At 41.8% G+C, this 19595-nt stretch overlaps 1 protein-coding gene and 1 long non-coding RNA gene across 2 annotated transcripts; both read right to left on the bottom strand.

Moving 5' to 3' along the window:
- Positions 1 to 5945: 5945 nt before the first annotated feature.
- On the bottom strand, positions 5946 to 18948 carry LOC113014720 (uncharacterized). Its single transcript, XM_026156431.2, has 5 exons — positions 18359 to 18948; positions 13985 to 15617; positions 10062 to 10110; positions 9350 to 9809; positions 5946 to 7716 (listed from the first exon to the last, which is right to left on the bottom strand). Exons 1-5 carry the CDS (start codon positions 18591 to 18593, stop codon positions 6518 to 6520), a joined length of 3576 nt encoding a protein of 1191 aa, XP_026012216.2. The 5' UTR covers positions 18594 to 18948; the 3' UTR covers positions 5946 to 6517.
- Positions 10882 to 11469, bottom strand: LOC145423441 (uncharacterized). The gene is made up of 2 exons (XR_013904478.1): positions 11334 to 11469; positions 10882 to 10951 (listed from the first exon to the last, which is right to left on the bottom strand). It is a non-coding gene; the product is annotated as an uncharacterized LOC145423441 (long non-coding RNA).
- Positions 18949 to 19595: the final 647 nt, after the last annotated feature.

Below are 19595 nucleotides of genomic sequence, written 5' to 3'. Positions count from 1 at the left end.
CTGGGGTATTAGGCTCCTGGGAAGTTCTAACAAGCCTATCTCTAATATTTTTTCCTCTCCTATAGGTTATCATTGGTGGCTCTTTAAAGGTCCCCAATAAGTTTGAGTCATTTTGAAGGATATATCAATGTTTTAAAATTATTTCTTTAATGTTCCTGGTTTTTGGTGTGAAGGTTGTACAAAAGACAAGGTTAGGTTTAAGTTTTGGAGATTTCTTAGTTTCTAAATAGAAACCTGTTACTGAATTCACCTTCTGTTCAGCAGATTTTAAGCAGTCCTCTTTGTAATCTCTTTCTTTAAATTTGTTCATCTCTTCTTTGCTCTCATTGTATTTCTCAGAAGTTTCACAGATATGTTTGACTCTATTCAACTGGCTTACAGGTAGGCTTTTTTTGAGGTGGCTCGGATGGAAACTTGCAGCATGAAGTAATGTATTCCGATCAGTGGGTTTAGAATACAAGGAGGTGGACAGAGATTTGTCTTTTTCTGTTACTTTTATGTCCAGAAAGTTCATTTCTTCAGTGTTGTAATTGAGGGTGAAACGTAAGCCTACAAAATGTCCATTTAGGAATTCTACAAACTAGTAATATAGAGACTTGTCCTTTCCAGAGTAAAAACACATCATCTATATACCGTTTCCAAGACATAATAAATGGTAAATAAGGGTTATTTTAGTGATTATATAGAATTTGTTCTTCCAGGCGACCAACAAAAAGGCAAGTAAAAATGGGGGTCATTTGGGTTCCCATTGCAGTGCCAGAGATCTGAAGGTATGGTGTGTTGTTGAAAAAGAAATAATTCCTCTGTAGGACAAAAGCAGCCAGTTTAGTTAGAAGAGAGCTAGATGGTAATTTCGTAGACCTGGTATCAAGGAAATGTTCCAGGGTCTCTAGGCTTTGTTCCTGATTAATATTGGTATACAGGGATTTAATATCCAGGGTACACAATATTATATCTGGTTTGAGATCTTTGAGGAAAAGCAAAAAGTGGGAGCCATATTTTATGTAATAATTTAAGGATGGTAAAAAGTTCTTAATGTGGAAGTCTACAAAGCTTGATATTGATATTCTCTGTTAGACTACCAATTCCAGAAACAACAGGTCTGCCAGGTGGTTCCTCTAGGTTTTTATGAATATGGGGTAATATGTATAAGAAAGCCCTTAAGAGATGTTCATTAAGTAAAAATGTTTTCTCCTTCAGAGAAATCTCCCCTCTTCAAGTAACAGTTATAGTTCTTTAAAGTATTCTTTTGTAGGGTGAGATTTAAGTTTTTTTATAGAAAGTTTGATTTGTTAATTGTCCATCCATCCACTCGCTTATCCTTTTCAGGGTCGCAGGAGCCTAGTTGTCATAGGGCGAGAGGCGGGGTACACCCTGGACAGGTCGCCAGTCTGTTGCAGGGCTAACACACAAAGACAGATAACCATTCGCACACACATTCACACCTATGGGCAATTTGGATTGATCAATTAACCTATCCCCACTAACTGCATGTCTTTGGACGGTGGGAGGAAGCCGGAGAGCCCGGGGAGAACATGCAAACTCACACAGAAAGAGTTTCCAATTCCACCACCTGATGGTGGAATTGAACGCAGGACCTTCTCGCTGTGCAGCAACAGCGCTAACCACCATGCCACCATGCTGCCCTCTATGAAAAATGCCATTATATATAAGGTAAGATGAAGAGTTGTGGTGAATTGACTGACTGCATTCCCAAGACTTGTTACTCCACAGTAATATCACATTAATCTGCAATAATGTTTTTTTATACAAACATTGGGTTGAATTGAAACCATCCTAAATAGAGTCAAATATTAAGGTTGAAAGTATTAGAGTAAAAATAGTAGCATTGTACCACCGTGCTGCCTTTGTTAAACGTCTTAAATTTTAATTTTCATATTGAATTTTGTCCATTATGACTATGGCACCTCCTTTGTCGGCAGGTTTGATGACAATGATGACAATGGATTTATTCTGTTCAAGTTCTGTCAGTGCTTGTTGTTAGTCATCTGTTAGATTGTGTGAAGTAAAGGTTTTCTGTTAAATATATTTTTCAAGTTCTATGAGTCTACAGTGTGTATCTATCAAGTGGTTTATGTTCTTAGGACAAAAGCTGCTTTTAATGTAAAAGGTACTTTTGTGTACATTATTGTGGGAAGGTTCATTGTTCATAAAAAAAAAAATTGCATCTAACATTTCTAAAAACATTATGTAAATCTCAAAAGAGTTCAAATTGACCTACAGAAGGAGTTGGTACAAAAGAAATACCAAGTTCAAGCACTGACAGCTGAGCAGGGGTCAAAGCAGTGTTACTCAAGTTAACAACAGCTAACTTCTTCCCAGGAATCGGGATCGGGTCCATGGACGGTTCTGTGAGTCTTTTCATTTTTCCCCACCGTGTGCATTTGGATTTGGGCCTCTTCTGGACAGTGGTTCCAGGTGGGGAAACTCCGTTTGGTCCAAGAAAGGATATATGAAGTGGTTGGGTAATTTGTGCTGTGACCTTTTCTTATTTGTGGTAGTTAAAGGAAGCCTTGGATGTGTTTTCTTAAAACAAACTTTCTGTTGCGTTTGGTGTGGTTCAGTGATCGTGGCAGCATTCATAGTTGAATTGAGTATCTTTGGACCATGGGTGTGTGAATCCCTTTTTGCATAATCTCATCTCTTAGGAATTTGGCTCTTTTGAGGTCCTTTGTTTTATTTTCATATTCCATTAGTCTTAAATCAATTTAAGAAAGAAGGTGAAGTTGTGCCAGAAATTTTTGTTGCTATCTGGAGTTATGGAAAGACTGCACTTACCTCAAACAGTGCCTGAATACAGGATAACGCACTTTGAATTGCCGATTTATTTATTTTTATTACATTTAACATCCATGATTTTGAAAGGGGAAAAAACTCTTTCAAACAACCTGGAACTTCAAAATGAAGGAATGAAGCATAGCTTTATTAAGCATTCCATATTTGTTAAAGTGCTTGTGGTTTTGTACACTTTCATGAAAACTTCAATGCAAGGATTTACAGAATTCACAAGGTGATGTCATAATTTTGATTAAAATTGCTTTAACAAGTGGAGAAAAGCTTGTTTAATAGCCTCTAGCCTCTATGGTAGGGCTGGGCAATATGAGGAAAATCTAATATTGCAATATTTTTTGGCTACATCAAAATACACAATATATATTTTCACAATATGTCTTGACCCCAGCTCCCCCGGTACCAGGAGCTGCAGTTTAACCCTCCATGAATTCAAGTTTTATATGTAAATACCAGCATATACTGGAAACACTCTCCAAAGTGCAGCTAAACCCATTTTCGGTTAGTATGTTATTTTATTTTAGTTATTTTAAAATATATATTAAAACCATTGTTGGTTTTAATCTAGTTTAAACCAAACCACTCCACTGGATTTAGCTACACTTTGGACAGTGTTTCTGGAATGCAGAAGCTAGCGAGCTGATTGGAGACCAAAAGTCAATCAGAATTTTTGCATCAAAGTCTGTGATTGATTGGTTTTGTGGCACATTTATAACGGTGTACAGAAAGAGCTGAGTGCAGGGTGCAGAGATGTTGAGGACAGGAGCGACACACTGAGAGCAGGTCCGCAGATGTCTGTGAGCACACAGTACACAGATCTGACCACAGAAACTTTTAACGGACTTGACATGGCGGACATTTAAGACACTCCTCCTTTTCTTCCTCTTTTTTTATCTTTAAATGGTTTGGAATATTATGCTTTTTTCGTTTTCTGTGAATTGGAATGGCACTTTGAGAATACATGATTTGAGAAGCTTGAAAAATCTGTTGTTTGTAAGTTAAGTGTGTCTGATACAGCATAAGATACAGAGTGTGCGATGATAATAAGGGGGTGTTAGGATACTAAAATGAACATGAGGCTTGATAAATCATAAAGTCAAGACTGATCAAAACAATGAAGTTATAAAGAGGTGCAGTGCATATACAGTGATGAAGAGAGCATATATTTTATTCTGCTACCCTCATAAAAGTCAGCCTGTGTGTATCTGTCTAAATGTATTTACTGCGTACTTTCACACTAAGGAACTCTCATTATGACATCATTGCAAATTATGATGCATTGCAATGTTGAAACTGTATTTCCTGCTTGTCTCCAAGTGTTCAGTCAATACTGGCTAGACAAACCAGATCAGGTGTAATAAATCACTCCAATCGAAATGATGCAAGACTGAGCTCGATATATAATTCGATTATAAACAACTTTGTGTAACTAATACATTTGCTCTTAATAATAAAGTACTATAGAGTAAAATAGTGTTTTTATTTAAAATTAAATTATTCAATAACAAATTACTTTAGTAATGTTATAAATAAATCAATGAATAAATAAATATAAATGAATAAATAAAATGATATTTTTTTTAAAATGCAGAATTTATTCTACAACATTATTTAAGCACAGAATTCTTTATTTCAATGTATGTGGCTCTTGTGGTCCTCCATTGACCTTTGACTGAGCTCTGACCAGAAATCTCCCACTGATTTGATTCTCAGCTCAGTCCACAGCTCAGTCAGTGATACAGTAAAGGAAAACTCAGCAGGAATTATCATTTAACTATTTTTAATTTTCTGTTAAAGGTTTTCACATACGATTTTTTATGGTGGTACATCATATTAAATTAATATATATATGAATTTAACTGTAAAAAACAAATGAAAACTGCTGCAAATCTTTTTCTGGCAAAGTAATTTAAGAAAACCAGGTTAGTGTTTCTTAGAGACACATGGGTGTTTTATCATTTTTACAAAGTGCGCAGCTCCTCACAGGTTCATTGAAAATAAACAGGTAGTTATTCTGTAAGAGATCACTGATGGGGTAATAAAGCTGAATCCATTTGTTTCTCAGTAAAATCAGCTCTAAACATTGATTTATACAGCTGTGGATATAAAAATGAGCTGGAGACCTGATTCTTCCAGAATCCTTTTCAAACCCAAACTCATGTTTCCATAAATCTGACAGAAAGTCAGTCTGAGTCTCAGAGACAGTAAATACGATTATCGTTAGATCTTCATCTTATAATATAAAGCACCTTGAGGCGACTGCTGTTGTGTTTTGGTGTTGTGGGTCCACAGAGGTTGAAACACATATATTTAATTTTTCCGATTTTAATGGATAAAAAAAGTTGGATATCATCTGCATAGCAGTGAAAATATGTGCTATCACAGGGGCAGTATCATAATTAATGAGGAACTCCTATTTACAGTCTATTAGATAGATATGATTCAAACCGCTGCAGCGCCGTACCTACCTACAGCATGCTCTGACTATAATATTCTAATAATAATAGAATATTATAGTCAACAGTATCAAACGCTGCACTGAGGTCTACCAGGACAAGCACAGAGATGAGTCCACTGTCAGAGGACATGAGAAGATAATGTATAACCTTCACTAAAGCGGTTTCTGTAGCAGGACAGCAGAGTGAAGACTTTTTTAAAGTACATGATATGTCATTTATATCACCAAGTAGAACTTGAGTCATGACTCGACTGATGATTCCTACCAAACTCTTCATTAAGTGGTTTGCAGGACGTTCTTCAGTACAAACTCAACTGATAATTTTGCGACTAAACGTTAAAACCACGAATTTTCTCTTTGGACTTCAGTGCCCTTTCATTTGAGTCAGATGTCGTGCCTCTCCAACACAAACCAAACAAATAGGTTCTCATTTATAAACAGGATTTATGGCACTTCCCACTCCCATTTCTAAAATCTTGATGTGATTGTGACGTGACCTTTCTACAAAACTGACTTTTCTTCTCCACATCTGGATGCCTACAATTTAGCACATCCTTGTTCTGACCATAAAGGGCCATGTTCACGTTATATTAAAAAAGAAAAAGAAAAATTAAACCAGATTGATCAAAGCCTCAATTTCAAACAATATCGCAACATTCATTTGGACAGCAGCAGATTTGTTGAGTTTAATTTTAATTAAATAATCGCAAGTTCACAACAACAGTCAACCAAAGGCGCTTTGACCCGACAATAATAAATCTGATTGTTGCACACACTACAAGTCCTGCAGTAACACTTGTGCATGCAGACATTTTTCTTGAACATTTAAAGCTGAATGTGAGAGTTTGCCGGTGAATACATTTATATGATCCACATAAATGTCCTTCCTGGTGGTTTATTAAAAGGAGCACTGCATCTGGAAATAAGTGGATATGAGGATGTACTTTTTTGTTCACACCTGTCAGATTCATGTGAAACATATTTCCACCTGCACTTTTTAATAAATAGGACATCAAGCTTTGTAGGAGATGCATTCACAGCTCCTGGTAAAAAGACAAACTGTTACGCTCCTATCAAAACTCGCCACTTTTTATAAGCCTGTTTTGATTTGGTTGTAGAACAAAGAAACATTCTTGCTCATTGTATCCTCTTCATTGTAAATGATTGTATGTTTTATCAGTTCCATCTCCAGCAACAGCTGATCAGTCTGAGAAGGCCATTGTGCGTCACAATGTGTTTGCTGACTCATCATTTTCTACTTTTGCCTGAATGTGACTCTGCAGACCCAGGCGGATGACTCTCTGCTGTGTGCAGCTTCATGTGTCTCTTTAGATGTCCCGTAACAGTGAAACGTTTCTCACAAACAGAGCAGCTGAATGGTTTTTCTCCTGTGTGAATCCTCATGTGGATCTTCAGGCTCCCCTTTTGGGCACAGCTTTTCCCACAAATATTACAGCTGAATGGTTTCTCTCCTGTGTGGACTCTCATGTGTTTGGTTAGGTCTCCTTTTTCTGCGCAGCACTTTCCACAGAAAGGACAGCTGAAGGGTTTCTCTCCTGTGTGAACTCTCATGTGCTTCTTTAGGTCTGTTTTCTGAGCACAGCCTTTCCCACAGACAGAGCAGCTGAAAGGTTTCTCCCCTGTATGGTACTTCATGTGTCTGTTGAGATGTTCTTTAACATGAAAACTTTTATTGCACACTGAGCAGGTGAACGGTTTCTCTCCTGTGTGGATCCTCATGTGTCTGGTCATGTTTCCCCTCCCACTGAAATTTTTCCCACAGAACAAGCAGCTGTATGGTTGCTCCCCAGTGTGACATCGCATGTGTGCCGTTAAGGAGCCACTGTCTTTAAATGACTTATCACAGTCTGTGCAGGGAAATGGTCTCTCTCCTGTGTGGTCTCTTATGTGTCTGTTCAAATTTCCCTTAAGGCTAAATCTTTTCCCACAATATGAGCAGGGAAATGGTCTCTCCTTGACTACAGTGCCAACATCAATGTCAGGATTTTTAACATCTCTACCTGACTGGGCTTCCTTTGTTTGTGTCCAGTCACAGTCACTGTCATCAGTTTCAGTCGAGTCCAGAGAGTTGTCTTCACTAACAGGCTGTAACAGTGGATCTGGATCTGAGTTCCTGTCTGCTTCTGGTCCTCCCTCCGAGCCTCTGCTCTCCTCAGTCCAGCAGTGATGAAGTTGTGAGGACTCAGGCTTCTCCTCATCATCTTCACTCTTCACGTGCACAGGGCTGAATGTGAACGTGGTGATTTCAGCTACCTGCAGGTCCTGAAGCTGTTCTCCTGTCTGACTGGCCCAGGCTTCTTCCTCTTCCTCTTTAATCTGTGGGGGCACTGGGTCTTCCCCCGGGTCCAGGCTGGAGCTCTTCTCCTGGTGTTCACGGGAAACTTCATCTTTGCTCCCCAACGGCTGCTGAACATCTGAAGGAAACACTGAAACAGACACAAAATGTGATCTCAGTTCTCTTTCAATCCTAGCAGAAATATGTTGTACCATCATATATGTTATAATGTCCACTACAGATTACAGATTGTTATGCAGAAGAAGCAGCTCGGGGTCAATTTGTGACACCATCATAGGCACATGACTAATTGGGATGCCAAGAGCCAGAAGCACACTTTCTTAACCCTGTACACTTAAACCTATCTCTGTTTTGGAGAAAGTAAGAGAGCAGAGGGAACAGAATGAGAATATATTTGATCTGTGTGATTATTTAACTTTACAATGTGGTGCCAAATCACATAAAGTTGACTCAGAGTGCTTTATTTTACAAAAGGTAAAGATCCTACACTGTTAAAGAGGAAATCAGGGGCTCAGGGAGGGGCGGACATCTGCCATGAACAGCTGTGTGTGAGGAGAAATCAGAATCAGAAAGACTTTATTTATCCCCAGGAGGCAATTACGATACAACAGAGCAGCATGACGTTGAAGATAAAACAAGAAAGAGAAAAGATGTGAGCACAGCCAGTGAGGACTTCGACCTTTCTGGGGCAAATAACTAAATATGTAATTTGTGGCATATGTGAAATTGGATTAATAATCAGCTGCCTTTCTCAGAGTCTTTCCTTCGTGTTGTTCTGGTCAGTGCTCAGTGCAGCAGCTTATGAACCAGGTCCTCGCCTGCTGCAGACTGGTCTAATGGAACTATCACCAGATGTGGTCCATCACAGAGAAGATTATCTAACTAGCTGATAGCAGGACCACAGACACTCTGTGGAAGTGCCTAGTTTATGCTCATGAACAGAGGTGTGCACCAAAAGTCAGCACTGCTTCTGAAGAAAAAATTTTAATATATTTTTTTGGCTTTATTAGATAGGTGCACAGTGAAAACTGACATAAAAGCGAAGGGAAAGACATGCGGCAAAGTGCCGCAGGTCGGACTCAAACCCGGGCCGGCCACACTCAGCCATGCGGCATAAGGTCGCCTGCTCATCCAACTGAGCTAAACTGGCACCACCTTCTGAAGGAAGTTGAAGAAAAAAATTGCAAAGAGCCAGTATAAACATAGGGCTTTGCAGATGTCACAGTTGGAGTGTAACAAAATAAGTGTTGACTGTACACACGACTGGACCAGAATTATAGATAATTAAATGTTGCTGGGTTTAACATTTGGTGCATCTATTTATCCCTGTTCTGTCTACTCTGTATGTTAATTTTCCAACTCTGGGAATAATAAAGGCTCTCTGATCTTATCTCATTTTATCTTGCCTCCTTTTTTTTCTCCTGAAATGAAAACATTATGAACTAAAAACTTTCCATGCTCGATCAGTTTATTGCTAATAACAGCTCAGAAAGACAAGAGACGCTGTCTGTTGCAGTTTGAGTGATGTACAGTCAGGTCTGTGATTTGTGGCACTCTGACACAGTTTCACCTCTGTGTACGACCAAAGTGGATGTTAAATTAGTGAAGATGTGAATAAAAGTGTAAACCTTCTGCTTGAGTTCAGGATTTTACCTGACCTGGTGAAAAAGTGATCATTTCTTTTTCTCATCAATAATTTTACTTTGTATCTGCTGACAACGCGAGCTCGGTTCGGCTGCTCTCGGCTGTTTCCGGACACTGACCTGCCGCGCGCAGCCGGACTTCGGGCTTGAGCACGGCATCGAGCAGCCTCCTCTGGCGGCAGATCTCCCGCTCTGAGCGCTCCACTCTGTCCTGGTACTCCGCCACGGTCTCCTCCAACAGAGCGACGATCTCCTCCGCGGCCGCCGTCAGCCGCTCGGTCAGCAGCGCTCTCAGCGCCGGGAGCTCGGCTGCTTCTTCTCCCTTCTCCAGCCGCAGCAGGAAGTCTTCGGCGGCGGCGCTGATCCGCTCGTGGACCGACACCCGCAGCAGCTGCACGGCGCACATTCTGCGGCTTCTCCCCACCGGGAGCCTCCGGGACAAAGAGAGCCAGTGGAAAGGTAAACACGCTGCGAGTTCCGCGTCGAGGAGCGCGGTGCGGAGAGAGCGAACAGCGCCCCTGCTGAAGCGGAGGCTGTCGGAGTCAGAGGAGAGTTGTGAGCGTGCGCCGGCGTCTCCTTGCTACTTTCTGGTTGTGCGGGACATTTTTAGCCAGAAGTAAACCGCCTGTGAGTCAGCAGATCAACTGATCAGAAAGCCATGAGAAAAAGGTTGCGCATTCAATGATGAGCAGGTGAGGCTGAGGAGCATCACATGTGGTAGAATTTATTTATTTTTAAACTACCTCATAATTTTGATCACATGTTTAGGTATTGTAGAATAGAGCATTGAAAGTAGACTGGTACACTCTGATACTAACAGACACAAACAAACAGAAGACACCGCCCCACGGATTGTGTACGGGTTGTGATAGGATGCTGTTCTATATGGCACAGCAAAGCACAGAAACTATAAGATATCAATTCTGGCAGAGCTCTCCCTCTCCTCATCTTTCTTGCTCTCTACAGGCCTGGCCAGAGAACAAGAGACAGTTGCCATGGTGAAGTGGGGAGAGTTTTCTTCCTATCACAGGGAGAAGCTCGCTGCATAAAGTGCAAGATGACCTAAGGGATGGACCCACACCAGGGGGACCAAGTTTAAACTGCAGTCTTCACCCAAACTCTCAACCAGTGATATGAATATTCTCTTTCTGTGTCTCCTAACAAAAGTGTGTTCTGCTTGGGTTCGGAGCGCTTTGTCTGTTTTGGCATATGGACCAGAGGAAGAGGCATGGCACAGTTAGTTACCTGAAATTTAAACTGCTTAATAATAAATTTTGAAAAATTATACTTCGATTATATACTTTGACTTTATACTGATTGTCATTTTTGTTTGTTGAATAATTGCAACTTTATTAATAAAGTTTAAAGAAATAGGAATCTGGTTCAGATTGAGTCCACAGTAATCCATAGTCCTCATGTGGTCCAGCAGCTGCCTTGTTGGCTCCGTTATGAGCAGCAGCCAGATGGAGCAAGATTCTGTCCTCCTAGTTTACTGTCAGAGGACTAGGTCATCACTGAGCTGCTGTTTGTCACTCACCTTGGACTTACCTGACACAGGTGCCGCTGTTAGCTAGAGCTCATTGGATGCAGTCAGGTTGTTAATAAAGTTTGTCAGTAATATAAATTCTTGTTATTTTTAGTTTTCTTTTCTCCTTTTTCTAGTTCTGCAGCAAGTCTTTTGATGAATCACCTGTTTTCTTCTCTGGTGAGACATGACAATCCCTATAAATAAGACAAGTACCCCATTTAAAAAAAAGCAAGATCTTAATCAAATGAAAGGATAATTATTCATAAAGACACTGGTGACACACACAGTAGCTCCAAATTTCCTGAACATCTCTACACGACAAGCAGCAGGTGAAGTGAGGACCCGGTCATGGACTAGCAGTTTCTAATAACTTACTGTGCGTTTATGGTGACTGAGCATGGGAACGTATCTTTATCCTGTATAAAACTGCTGATCTTGTCAGTTGCTTGCTGTATAAGCTTCCATTTGGCCTTAAAGTGACCAAGCTATTTAAATTACAGACAGAAATTTCATTTTATTTCATTCCTGCTGCTGGTATCCTCAACCCACGTAGTCATATCTGAGGATAAAACTCACTTCTGTCTACACCACATCCCTGCAGACCTTTCTCCAATCCACCTGTCAGATTCCCACTCCACTCTCTCCAAGGTGGGGCTTCAGGGGGTACATCCATGGGCTGATATGACTCTTTCAAGCTCATTATGATGCTAATGCATCCTTGTATGAAACTGCAAAATAGCACAAAAAAAAAAAAATCACAAGACTCAGTGCCTCCCACTGGCTTCATCCTAGGGAGAAGCAGTTTGTCAGCTTGTGTTGTTGGTTCAGTTTCTTCTTTCTTTTGGGTAGTTTCCATCATATTCATACCAATTCTTTGTAGCGACTTACAAGACATTCTAGCCTCTAAGTTAGCATGAGGAAAGCATTGCCATGTCCAAACCTGTGAGATACAAAAAAAATGAAAATGCAGGAAAATCAAAATGTGGAACACTGGCTGAATGTGTGGGATGTAGAAAGGGACACCTGGTCAGGTATGAATCCAGTCACTGGGCTACAAACATTTTATAAATAGCAGCGAGTTTGCCCAATGCCTGCCTGCCTGTTCAAACCTCTGGACTTCACAACACACTCTGAAGCTGCTCAGCTCAGCTAGCTACAGTTCACTGCAAAATAACACAATCTGCTGATTATGTTCACGAACATGCACATATTTCCCACAACCTTCGATTATATTCACTCCACCAATGGAATAATTCCTGTAAAAATCTAAAAATAAATAGTTACAGAAGCAGATTCAAATTAATGGTAGGAAATATTTGTATGAATAAAAAGGTCACAACAGTACATGAATACATACTTGTAATAATCGTGTTAGGGCTGCCACAACGATTATTTTGATAGTCGACTAGTCACCGATTATTTTTGCGATTAGTCGACTAATCAGATCATGCATCCATTGGACGTAAAACGTACAGCTGATTGCACCAGCAGCATCTGCTCTTATATAACTATCATTAGCTTACAGCTTTAAGTGTTTAAGGTATGTGCTAACTAAAAATAAAGACAAGATGATAGTTTATTAAATTTTAATGACATTTGCTGATTGTTTCGGTGGAGTTTGATAAACTCAGCCGTGTGCTCCTTGCTATCTAAAATATAACAGCACACCGGAGTATATTCTCGAGCGTCTCACACTTCTGATAATCAGTTGTCTGCTTGACGTTTATTCAGCTGTGTAAAAATTATAACTTTAATCTCAACCAAACCGATTTACTCAGGAACAAATAAAACACTGAAAAAAGCCAAACAATAACATTTTTAAGTTATCTAAATGACTATGTATCATGTTTAACCTGAGTAGCGAAAGACAGCAGTGGGTTTGAAAACGATTTCCCCACCGGCTCTAGTGAGCCTTGAACCCCAGCTGGGTAACAGACGTCTCCTCGGAGCTCTTTTGAAAATATCTGGTGTCTTGATAAACTGAGCAGATATTTGAGGTTTACACAGCTACATTCTCGCCTGAAAATATGTTAAACGTTTATTTTGTGACCCAGAAAGAATAATAAGAGTAATATTAAAACTAACTAGCTGCCGCCATTGTTGGAAACTGAGCAGGGCCACGCTAAGAATTCTGGGATAGGTAGGGCCACGAAGTATACACCCGACCCATCCTTCAAATCTGGGGAAACGAAGGGCGCATTTGTCGGCCGCATTTGTCGGAGTCTTCAAACTTGGACAGTCTTCGTCATGTCGCTGTAACGTAATCGGCCTACAAATGCAGGCACAGGAGGATGCGGTTCCTGAATTTGGACACAGCTACGATACCGGACACTGCTTCTTCTTCTTCGGGGTTTAACGGCAGCTGGCATCCTTGTACATGCAGTGCTGCCATCTTCTGTTTCAGTCCGTTATTACACGCTTAAATCCTACTACTTATTCCTGTGTCTTTTGGGATCTTACAAAGCTTCAAACGACGTGTCGACTATTAAATTAGTCGTCGACAATTTTGATAGTCGACGTAATCGTGACTAGTCAACTAATCGTGGCAGCCCTAATTTATGTACTGTATTCACTTGAAACTTAAACACAACCTAAAATCCAATATAGACTTTTTTTATTTCATTTTTAAGATTTGTAGCTGTGGACAATCAACCTGTTTACCAGCATCCTTATATGTTTAATATGTTGCTCCATAAACACCAAGAAATAATATGAGAAAAACTCAGTTGTTAAAAACACTGAAAACTAGAAACTATTTCTATCTGTGGAGCTCCCAGAATACGTCATTTGTAAAAATTACCGATTGTTAACTAATTTCTTAATGCATGTTTCAAAGTTTTAGCTCGAAGGTTTTGAGCCTCCACCCTGGCTGTTCCTAGACTATCAGAAAGTGCCGCCCCCTGAAGGATACTTCTTTTAGGCGGGCTGTCTCTTGTGAAGCTTCCTTGTCCTGAGTTTTACACATTTCATTCAGCTGATTTAAAAGTGATAGACTGGAATCTTGACTGTTGTAGTTTTAATTAAAAAAAAACTCAAATATTTCTGCATAAAAGCAGCCACACTGTCTGGCAGGAAGCTCAGATCTTTATGGTAATTTCAATTCTGTCCAGCTGACACTCTGTCTATATCATCTCTGAAGATATGGGAACATAAATATACTTCAACATGTTCATGAAGCAACAGCTTCTCAAACTGAGGACTTAACAGGAGCTGTGTCTGCAGCTCACAGCTGGATGAAGTCAGGCTGAACTTCCTGTCTTTGACAGTCTTTGACAGGCTGCTCTCCCCTGTGGACCTTCATGTGTGACTCCACTGAGCGTTTCTCCTGGTACCTCTTCCCACACTCCTGGCAGCTGTAGGGTTTTTCCCCTGTGTGAGTTAGCATGTGTCTCTTCAGGTCGATCTTCTGTACGAAGCCCTTATTGCAGAGCTGGCAGCTGTAGGGTTTCTCCTTCTTGTGGAACCTCTCGTGTGTCTCGAGTGAGATTTTCTGGCGAAACCTCTTCCCACAGAGGCTACAGATAAATGGCTTCTCACCCGTGTGGATCCTCATGTGAGAGTCCAGGTTTCCGATCTGCCTGAAGTTCTTCCCGCACACCCTACAGGTGTATGGCTTCTCCCCAGTGTGGATCCTCTTGTGAACATCCAGGTGTTGGCTCATGGTGAACTTCTTGCCGCAGACCTCACAGGAGTATATTCGTGGTTTCCCTCCCATGTGGCTCTTGATGTGCCTCTTTAGGACTGTGTTTTCTATGAAAGTCTTCCCACAGAACTCGCAGATGAACGGCCGCTCACCAGCATGCAGCTTCATGTGCCTCTCCAGCGATCCCTTTCTGGGGAAGTCCTTCCCACAGTCTTTGCACCTGAATGGTTTCTGGCCCGTGTGTGTCCTCATGTGGATCTCCATGTCTCTGAAGCTTATGCCACAAATGTCGCAGATCCGGCTTGTTTCTCTGTGACTCTGGATGTGCAGCTGCAAACTCTCAGAGGACTCTGCACGCTCTCCACAGATGCCACAGAGACAATCAGGGTGGTTTAGATGTGTCTCTGCATGCCTCACAAAGTTTCCTTTGTTGTGAAACGCATTGCTGCAGACCTTGCAGCAGTGAGAAGGGGTCAGGCTGGGTTTTCTGTGCCGGCTACTGATGGTCGTTTGCTCATCTGATCCATGGCACCGGATATGTCGCCTCAGCTCAGCACTCTTTGCAAATTCTTTTCCGCAAAAGCTGCAGCTGAGCGGTGTCTGTCCGTCGTGAGCTTTCATGTGTCGTTCAAGCGAGCTGCCTTGACTGAACTCTTTGTGGCAGATGTTGCAGGTGAATGGCTTCTCTGCCGTGTGGATTCTCATGTGGGTTACCATGTTGCCCTTCTGATTGAAGCCTTTCCCGCAGACAACGCAGCTAAAAGGTTTCTCTCCAGTGTGCATCCTCATGTGCATCTCCTGAGCTCGGATTGAGGGAAACTTCTTGCCGCAGACATCACATGTCTTGGTGCTGTCACGGTGCATCTGGAGATGCAGCATTAGGCCATCACTGGACTCAAAACGCTCACCACACAGACCACACAGACAGTCGGCCTCTTTCAAGTGCTTCTCCACGTGCTTCATCAGAAAGCCTTTCCTGTCAAAGGACTTCCCACACACTCTGCAAAGGTGAGACACCAACTGCTTGTCGTTCTCACATTGTTCTTCGTCTCCTGTTGGATCATCTGGAGAGGCCAGCTGGCGATCCAGTTCAGAGATGGTCTGTGGTCTGGAGGATGTGCCAGGCAGAGTCTCCTTCAGTTGGTTGTCTATCGAGTTGCTTGGCTTCAGACGTTTCTTGTCAGAGAGACTCGTGACGCCAACTGACAAACACAACTCTGGAGAGAAAATACATGACATGTGATTATTTAAATCATGTGACTCTATCACTTTTTTTTTTAAAGGTTTATGTGTTACCTAAACACTAGCCCCGCCCATACTTTCCCTCTGATGCCCTTTCTGCATGGTCCACGCCAGAAGCCTGATTTGTTTTGCACACACTTTTGCTTCTTTTGTTTCCTGTCATTGCTGTAGTTTAAAATTAATCATTTTCTTGCTGTCGTGGGATTAAATTTACTGAACTACTGATACCTGAACTTTGTATATTACATTAACGTTTATATCAGAGTTTGCTTCAGTAATGTTGAGGCGCGGGATTTGGAGAGACCAGTTACTGATAGTGTTCCAGTACATGTTTTTCCATCCAAGTATGTTTTTACTGCATTGGTGGTGTTTTTTGAGATCACTGTCATGCTGAAAATAAAACTCTGCAGTAATGCTTAAACTTCCATCTGTTAATACATTCAGTTGCTTTTTTACCAAAGGAACAATAGTGCAGGAACCACAAGTAAAGCCACACATTAATTTGATAATTTCTATCCTGCAGACAAAGCTTTTACCACCACTCACATTTAATTATTAGTTATTATTAATCTGTGGCTCTCTTCCAGTGGGTCTTTGTCCTGTCTTCCTCACCTCACACCCCACCAGTCGTAGCAGGTGGCTACCCCTCGATGAGCCTGATCCTGCCACAGGTTTCTTTCTGTTAAAAGGGTGTTTTTCCTTTTCACTGTGGCCAAGTGCTTACTCATTGGGGGGGAGGGGGGGGGGGGTCATCTGATTGAGTCAAAGTCAGCTTTATTGTCAAACACCATATGTACAGTCATACACAGGAATTTAAAACTGAAATGCTCCCATGGCCCTCATTGTGCACTAAAACAATATAGAGATAAAAATAAAATAACAGTCTTATATACAACACAATACAATACAATCTTTTATAAACAACAGTGTCCAACACAATCCAAGTGTTCGTGGGCAAGAGTTTGTGTGCAAGTGGGGTGGAGGAATCAGTGAAAAAGTGGCGATGCTACATGACAGGTTTGCCCTTGCTGTTCTTAGGCTCACCTCATCCCCGGCTCTGAAGGCCACATTACATGTTTCCCCGTATAGGAATTTTCACGTGTTTCTCCAGTTTGGGCAGTCTTTTGGTCTGCATGATTCAAATCGCCCACCAGGATGAGAAAAGCATCTGGGTGGGCCTTCTGCTGCTCCACTGACATGCTGATACATTTCATTCAGTGCCTCACTCCAATTGTTGTTAATGGAGCAGGGAGGGATATAAACAGCAACAAACAGTATGGCTGAAAATTCTCTCAGTAGGTAGAATGGTCTGCAATTGATGATCATAGTAGCAGAGGTGAACAGTGTTTGCAAGCCACAACAGGGTCGCAGCACCAGGCATCATCGATGTAAACACAGAGTTCCCCTCCATGAGCCTTACCCCCTACCCCATTCCAAAAGTGCATGAATGGCGCTTTTGGGAATGTTAACATGTGGAAACATGTTAAGCCATGTTTCCACAAACACGAAGACCCAACACTCCCTCATTGACTTCGAAGTGGACCAAAGTAAGCGAGCCTGATCCAGCTTGCTGTCCAGGGGAGTGCACATTGGGACAGTTCAATGGTGGGAATAGCGGGTTTGTGTGGATTAGCCGCTAACCTACTCCGGATGCCTCCGCGCTTACCCCTCTTCTGTTTCCTCTCACACCGCCTGAGACATTTCCACTGTGGGCGAGATCTAGTAGCAAGGGTCGGTGATAAATGCCTCCGAAGCAGTCCGCAGTGCTCTAGTGTAATTTGTAGTTCTTCCGTGTATCGTGAATTTGCTTCTGTTGACTTTGAGCACCGGGAGGAGGCCCCGGGGCAGACCCAGGACAGGCTGGAGAGATTATATCTCTCGGCTGGCCTGGGAACGCCTTGGTATTCCCCCGGATAAGCTGGAGGAGGTGGCTGGGGAGAGGGAGGTCTGGGCCTCTTTGCTTAGGCTGCTGCCCCCGCGACCCGGCCCCGGACAAAGCGGATGAAAATGGATGGATGGATGGATGGATGGATGGATGGATGATTTTGAGCATGCACTCACGACTGTACCTTACAACAATATAAAGCACCCTGAGGTGACTGCTGTTGTGATTCAGTTCTTTATAAATACAACTGAATTGAATTGAACTGAATTAAATGTTTTTTAAAGCCCTTACGAATAAGAACTATTTTGCTCTAGAAGTACAGAAAGGACCACATAACATCTCTTTGTCTCGGACCATCTCCAGCATCTTTTTCCATCTTCATGCATCTGGTCTCCTTCTGTCATTGCACAGTTTCTTATGTCTGCTCCTTTATTCCAGCATCATCACATCAACACTGTTTCAGCTCGGTCTGTATTTTAATCCTAAATTTGAAACGAAGTCTCAAGCATTCTTGAGCCTCGTGTTAGTTTAGTACTTACTTATGTGAAACTAATAAACGTGATGTGTTTACTGGCTAAACTCCCACACTGACAGGTAATGTTTCCTGATAGCACTGTGTGCAAATACTTCATTAAATCCATGTAGTATTCGGAGTATTTAAATGCAGAAAGGAGATAAAGTTATCATTGAAAATCAGTTTATACATATACATTCAGATCTGTCGTATATAAACAGAAGAATGAGCACTAAAAGATCTGGGGGAGGACCGTGAGCGCGCCAGTAAATGGGACTAATTGAGGCTGCAGTGTGGTGCTGAATGTGGACACTGACCTTTGCGCTCCCCACCGGGATCTTCCGCGCCTCTCTCGGCCGCTCTGCTCGCTTCGAACGCGTTGAGGATGAGCTCGATGGCCGCCGACAGCCGCTCCACCAGCAGCTCCCGTAGCTCCGGCAGCTCGGCTCGGCTGCGTTCATGCAGCAGCCGGAAGATCTCCTGAGCGGCCGCCGCCATCCGCTGCTCGATGGTGGCCTTCAGCCTGCGGCTCTCGGACCGCTTTTTCGACATTTTGCAGCGAACAAAGAGCAGAATGTAAACAGGACGAGACACTTCCGGGATCGCCGGGCAAGCGTCACTGGAGGCGGACGCTCATTTCCTGCGTGAACCGGAATGTGACTCTACAGCTGCTGTTATGCTACCAGCTAAAATCCGACAGAAACGTCCGACAGAGAAATAAGGTGTAAAATTATTCAGGTTTCAGTTTAAAGTGTCCAGCTTTCACTTTTCTTCCAGTGTCGTGTAAACGCCTCAAATGTCAATGCATCACGTGACACGAAATTTGTCAAAAACACCTCAATTTAAAATGTCTTCACTAATTCACAGAGATCTACAGCTTCAATAATAAAGCTTTAGGTAAATTGTCAATTAACAACGTCTCCTGTTAATTTCTGCATGTACCAGAACCATTAACAAGCAGATACTGAGTTTAAATATAGAGGTTAGTGAAGACACCATCCAACTTGTCACATAGTGTTAACGTCTGTCGAACTGACCGTTACTCTTTAATACAATAAAATAAAATAAATCTTTAAAAAAGATTATTAAAGAATCTTTAATAAAATAATTCTGACGTTTCACAGGCACATCATGACCAGATTTCAAAAATCAGAAGAGTCTGGAGCTGGATTTCTAATAATAAAAACTGCAATATCGTATTGGTAGGAAGTATATGGGAACAGAAACCTCTGGACTCGTTTTTTATGCTTGGAGAGCTGACCATTATTTGCGAAGGACATTATGGGCTGGTGGAGTGGATATTATGCTACTGTCCTTAGCACTGCTTTTTCGGGTTTACCTCTGACATGAGACAGAAAGCAAGTGATCTGAGAGGTCTGGATTTCTTATAATGTTCCCAATGATGCTGCATGATGCTCACACTATATGAATGTTAAAACTGCACCTTCATTCAAAGCAGTGTTGGGGGGGGGGGTATTTAATTTTATTTAGGGCAGCTAATGAGACAGATTTCAGGTCTAAAAGCTTCAGATGGGAGTATAAACGTCATAGCTG

This window comes from Astatotilapia calliptera, chromosome 22 (genome assembly GCF_964374335.1).
Source record: "Astatotilapia calliptera chromosome 22, fAstCal68.1, whole genome shotgun sequence".
NCBI lineage: Eukaryota > Metazoa > Chordata > Actinopteri > Cichliformes > Cichlidae > Astatotilapia > Astatotilapia calliptera.
This window is presented reverse-complemented; position numbering and strand designations above follow the sequence as displayed.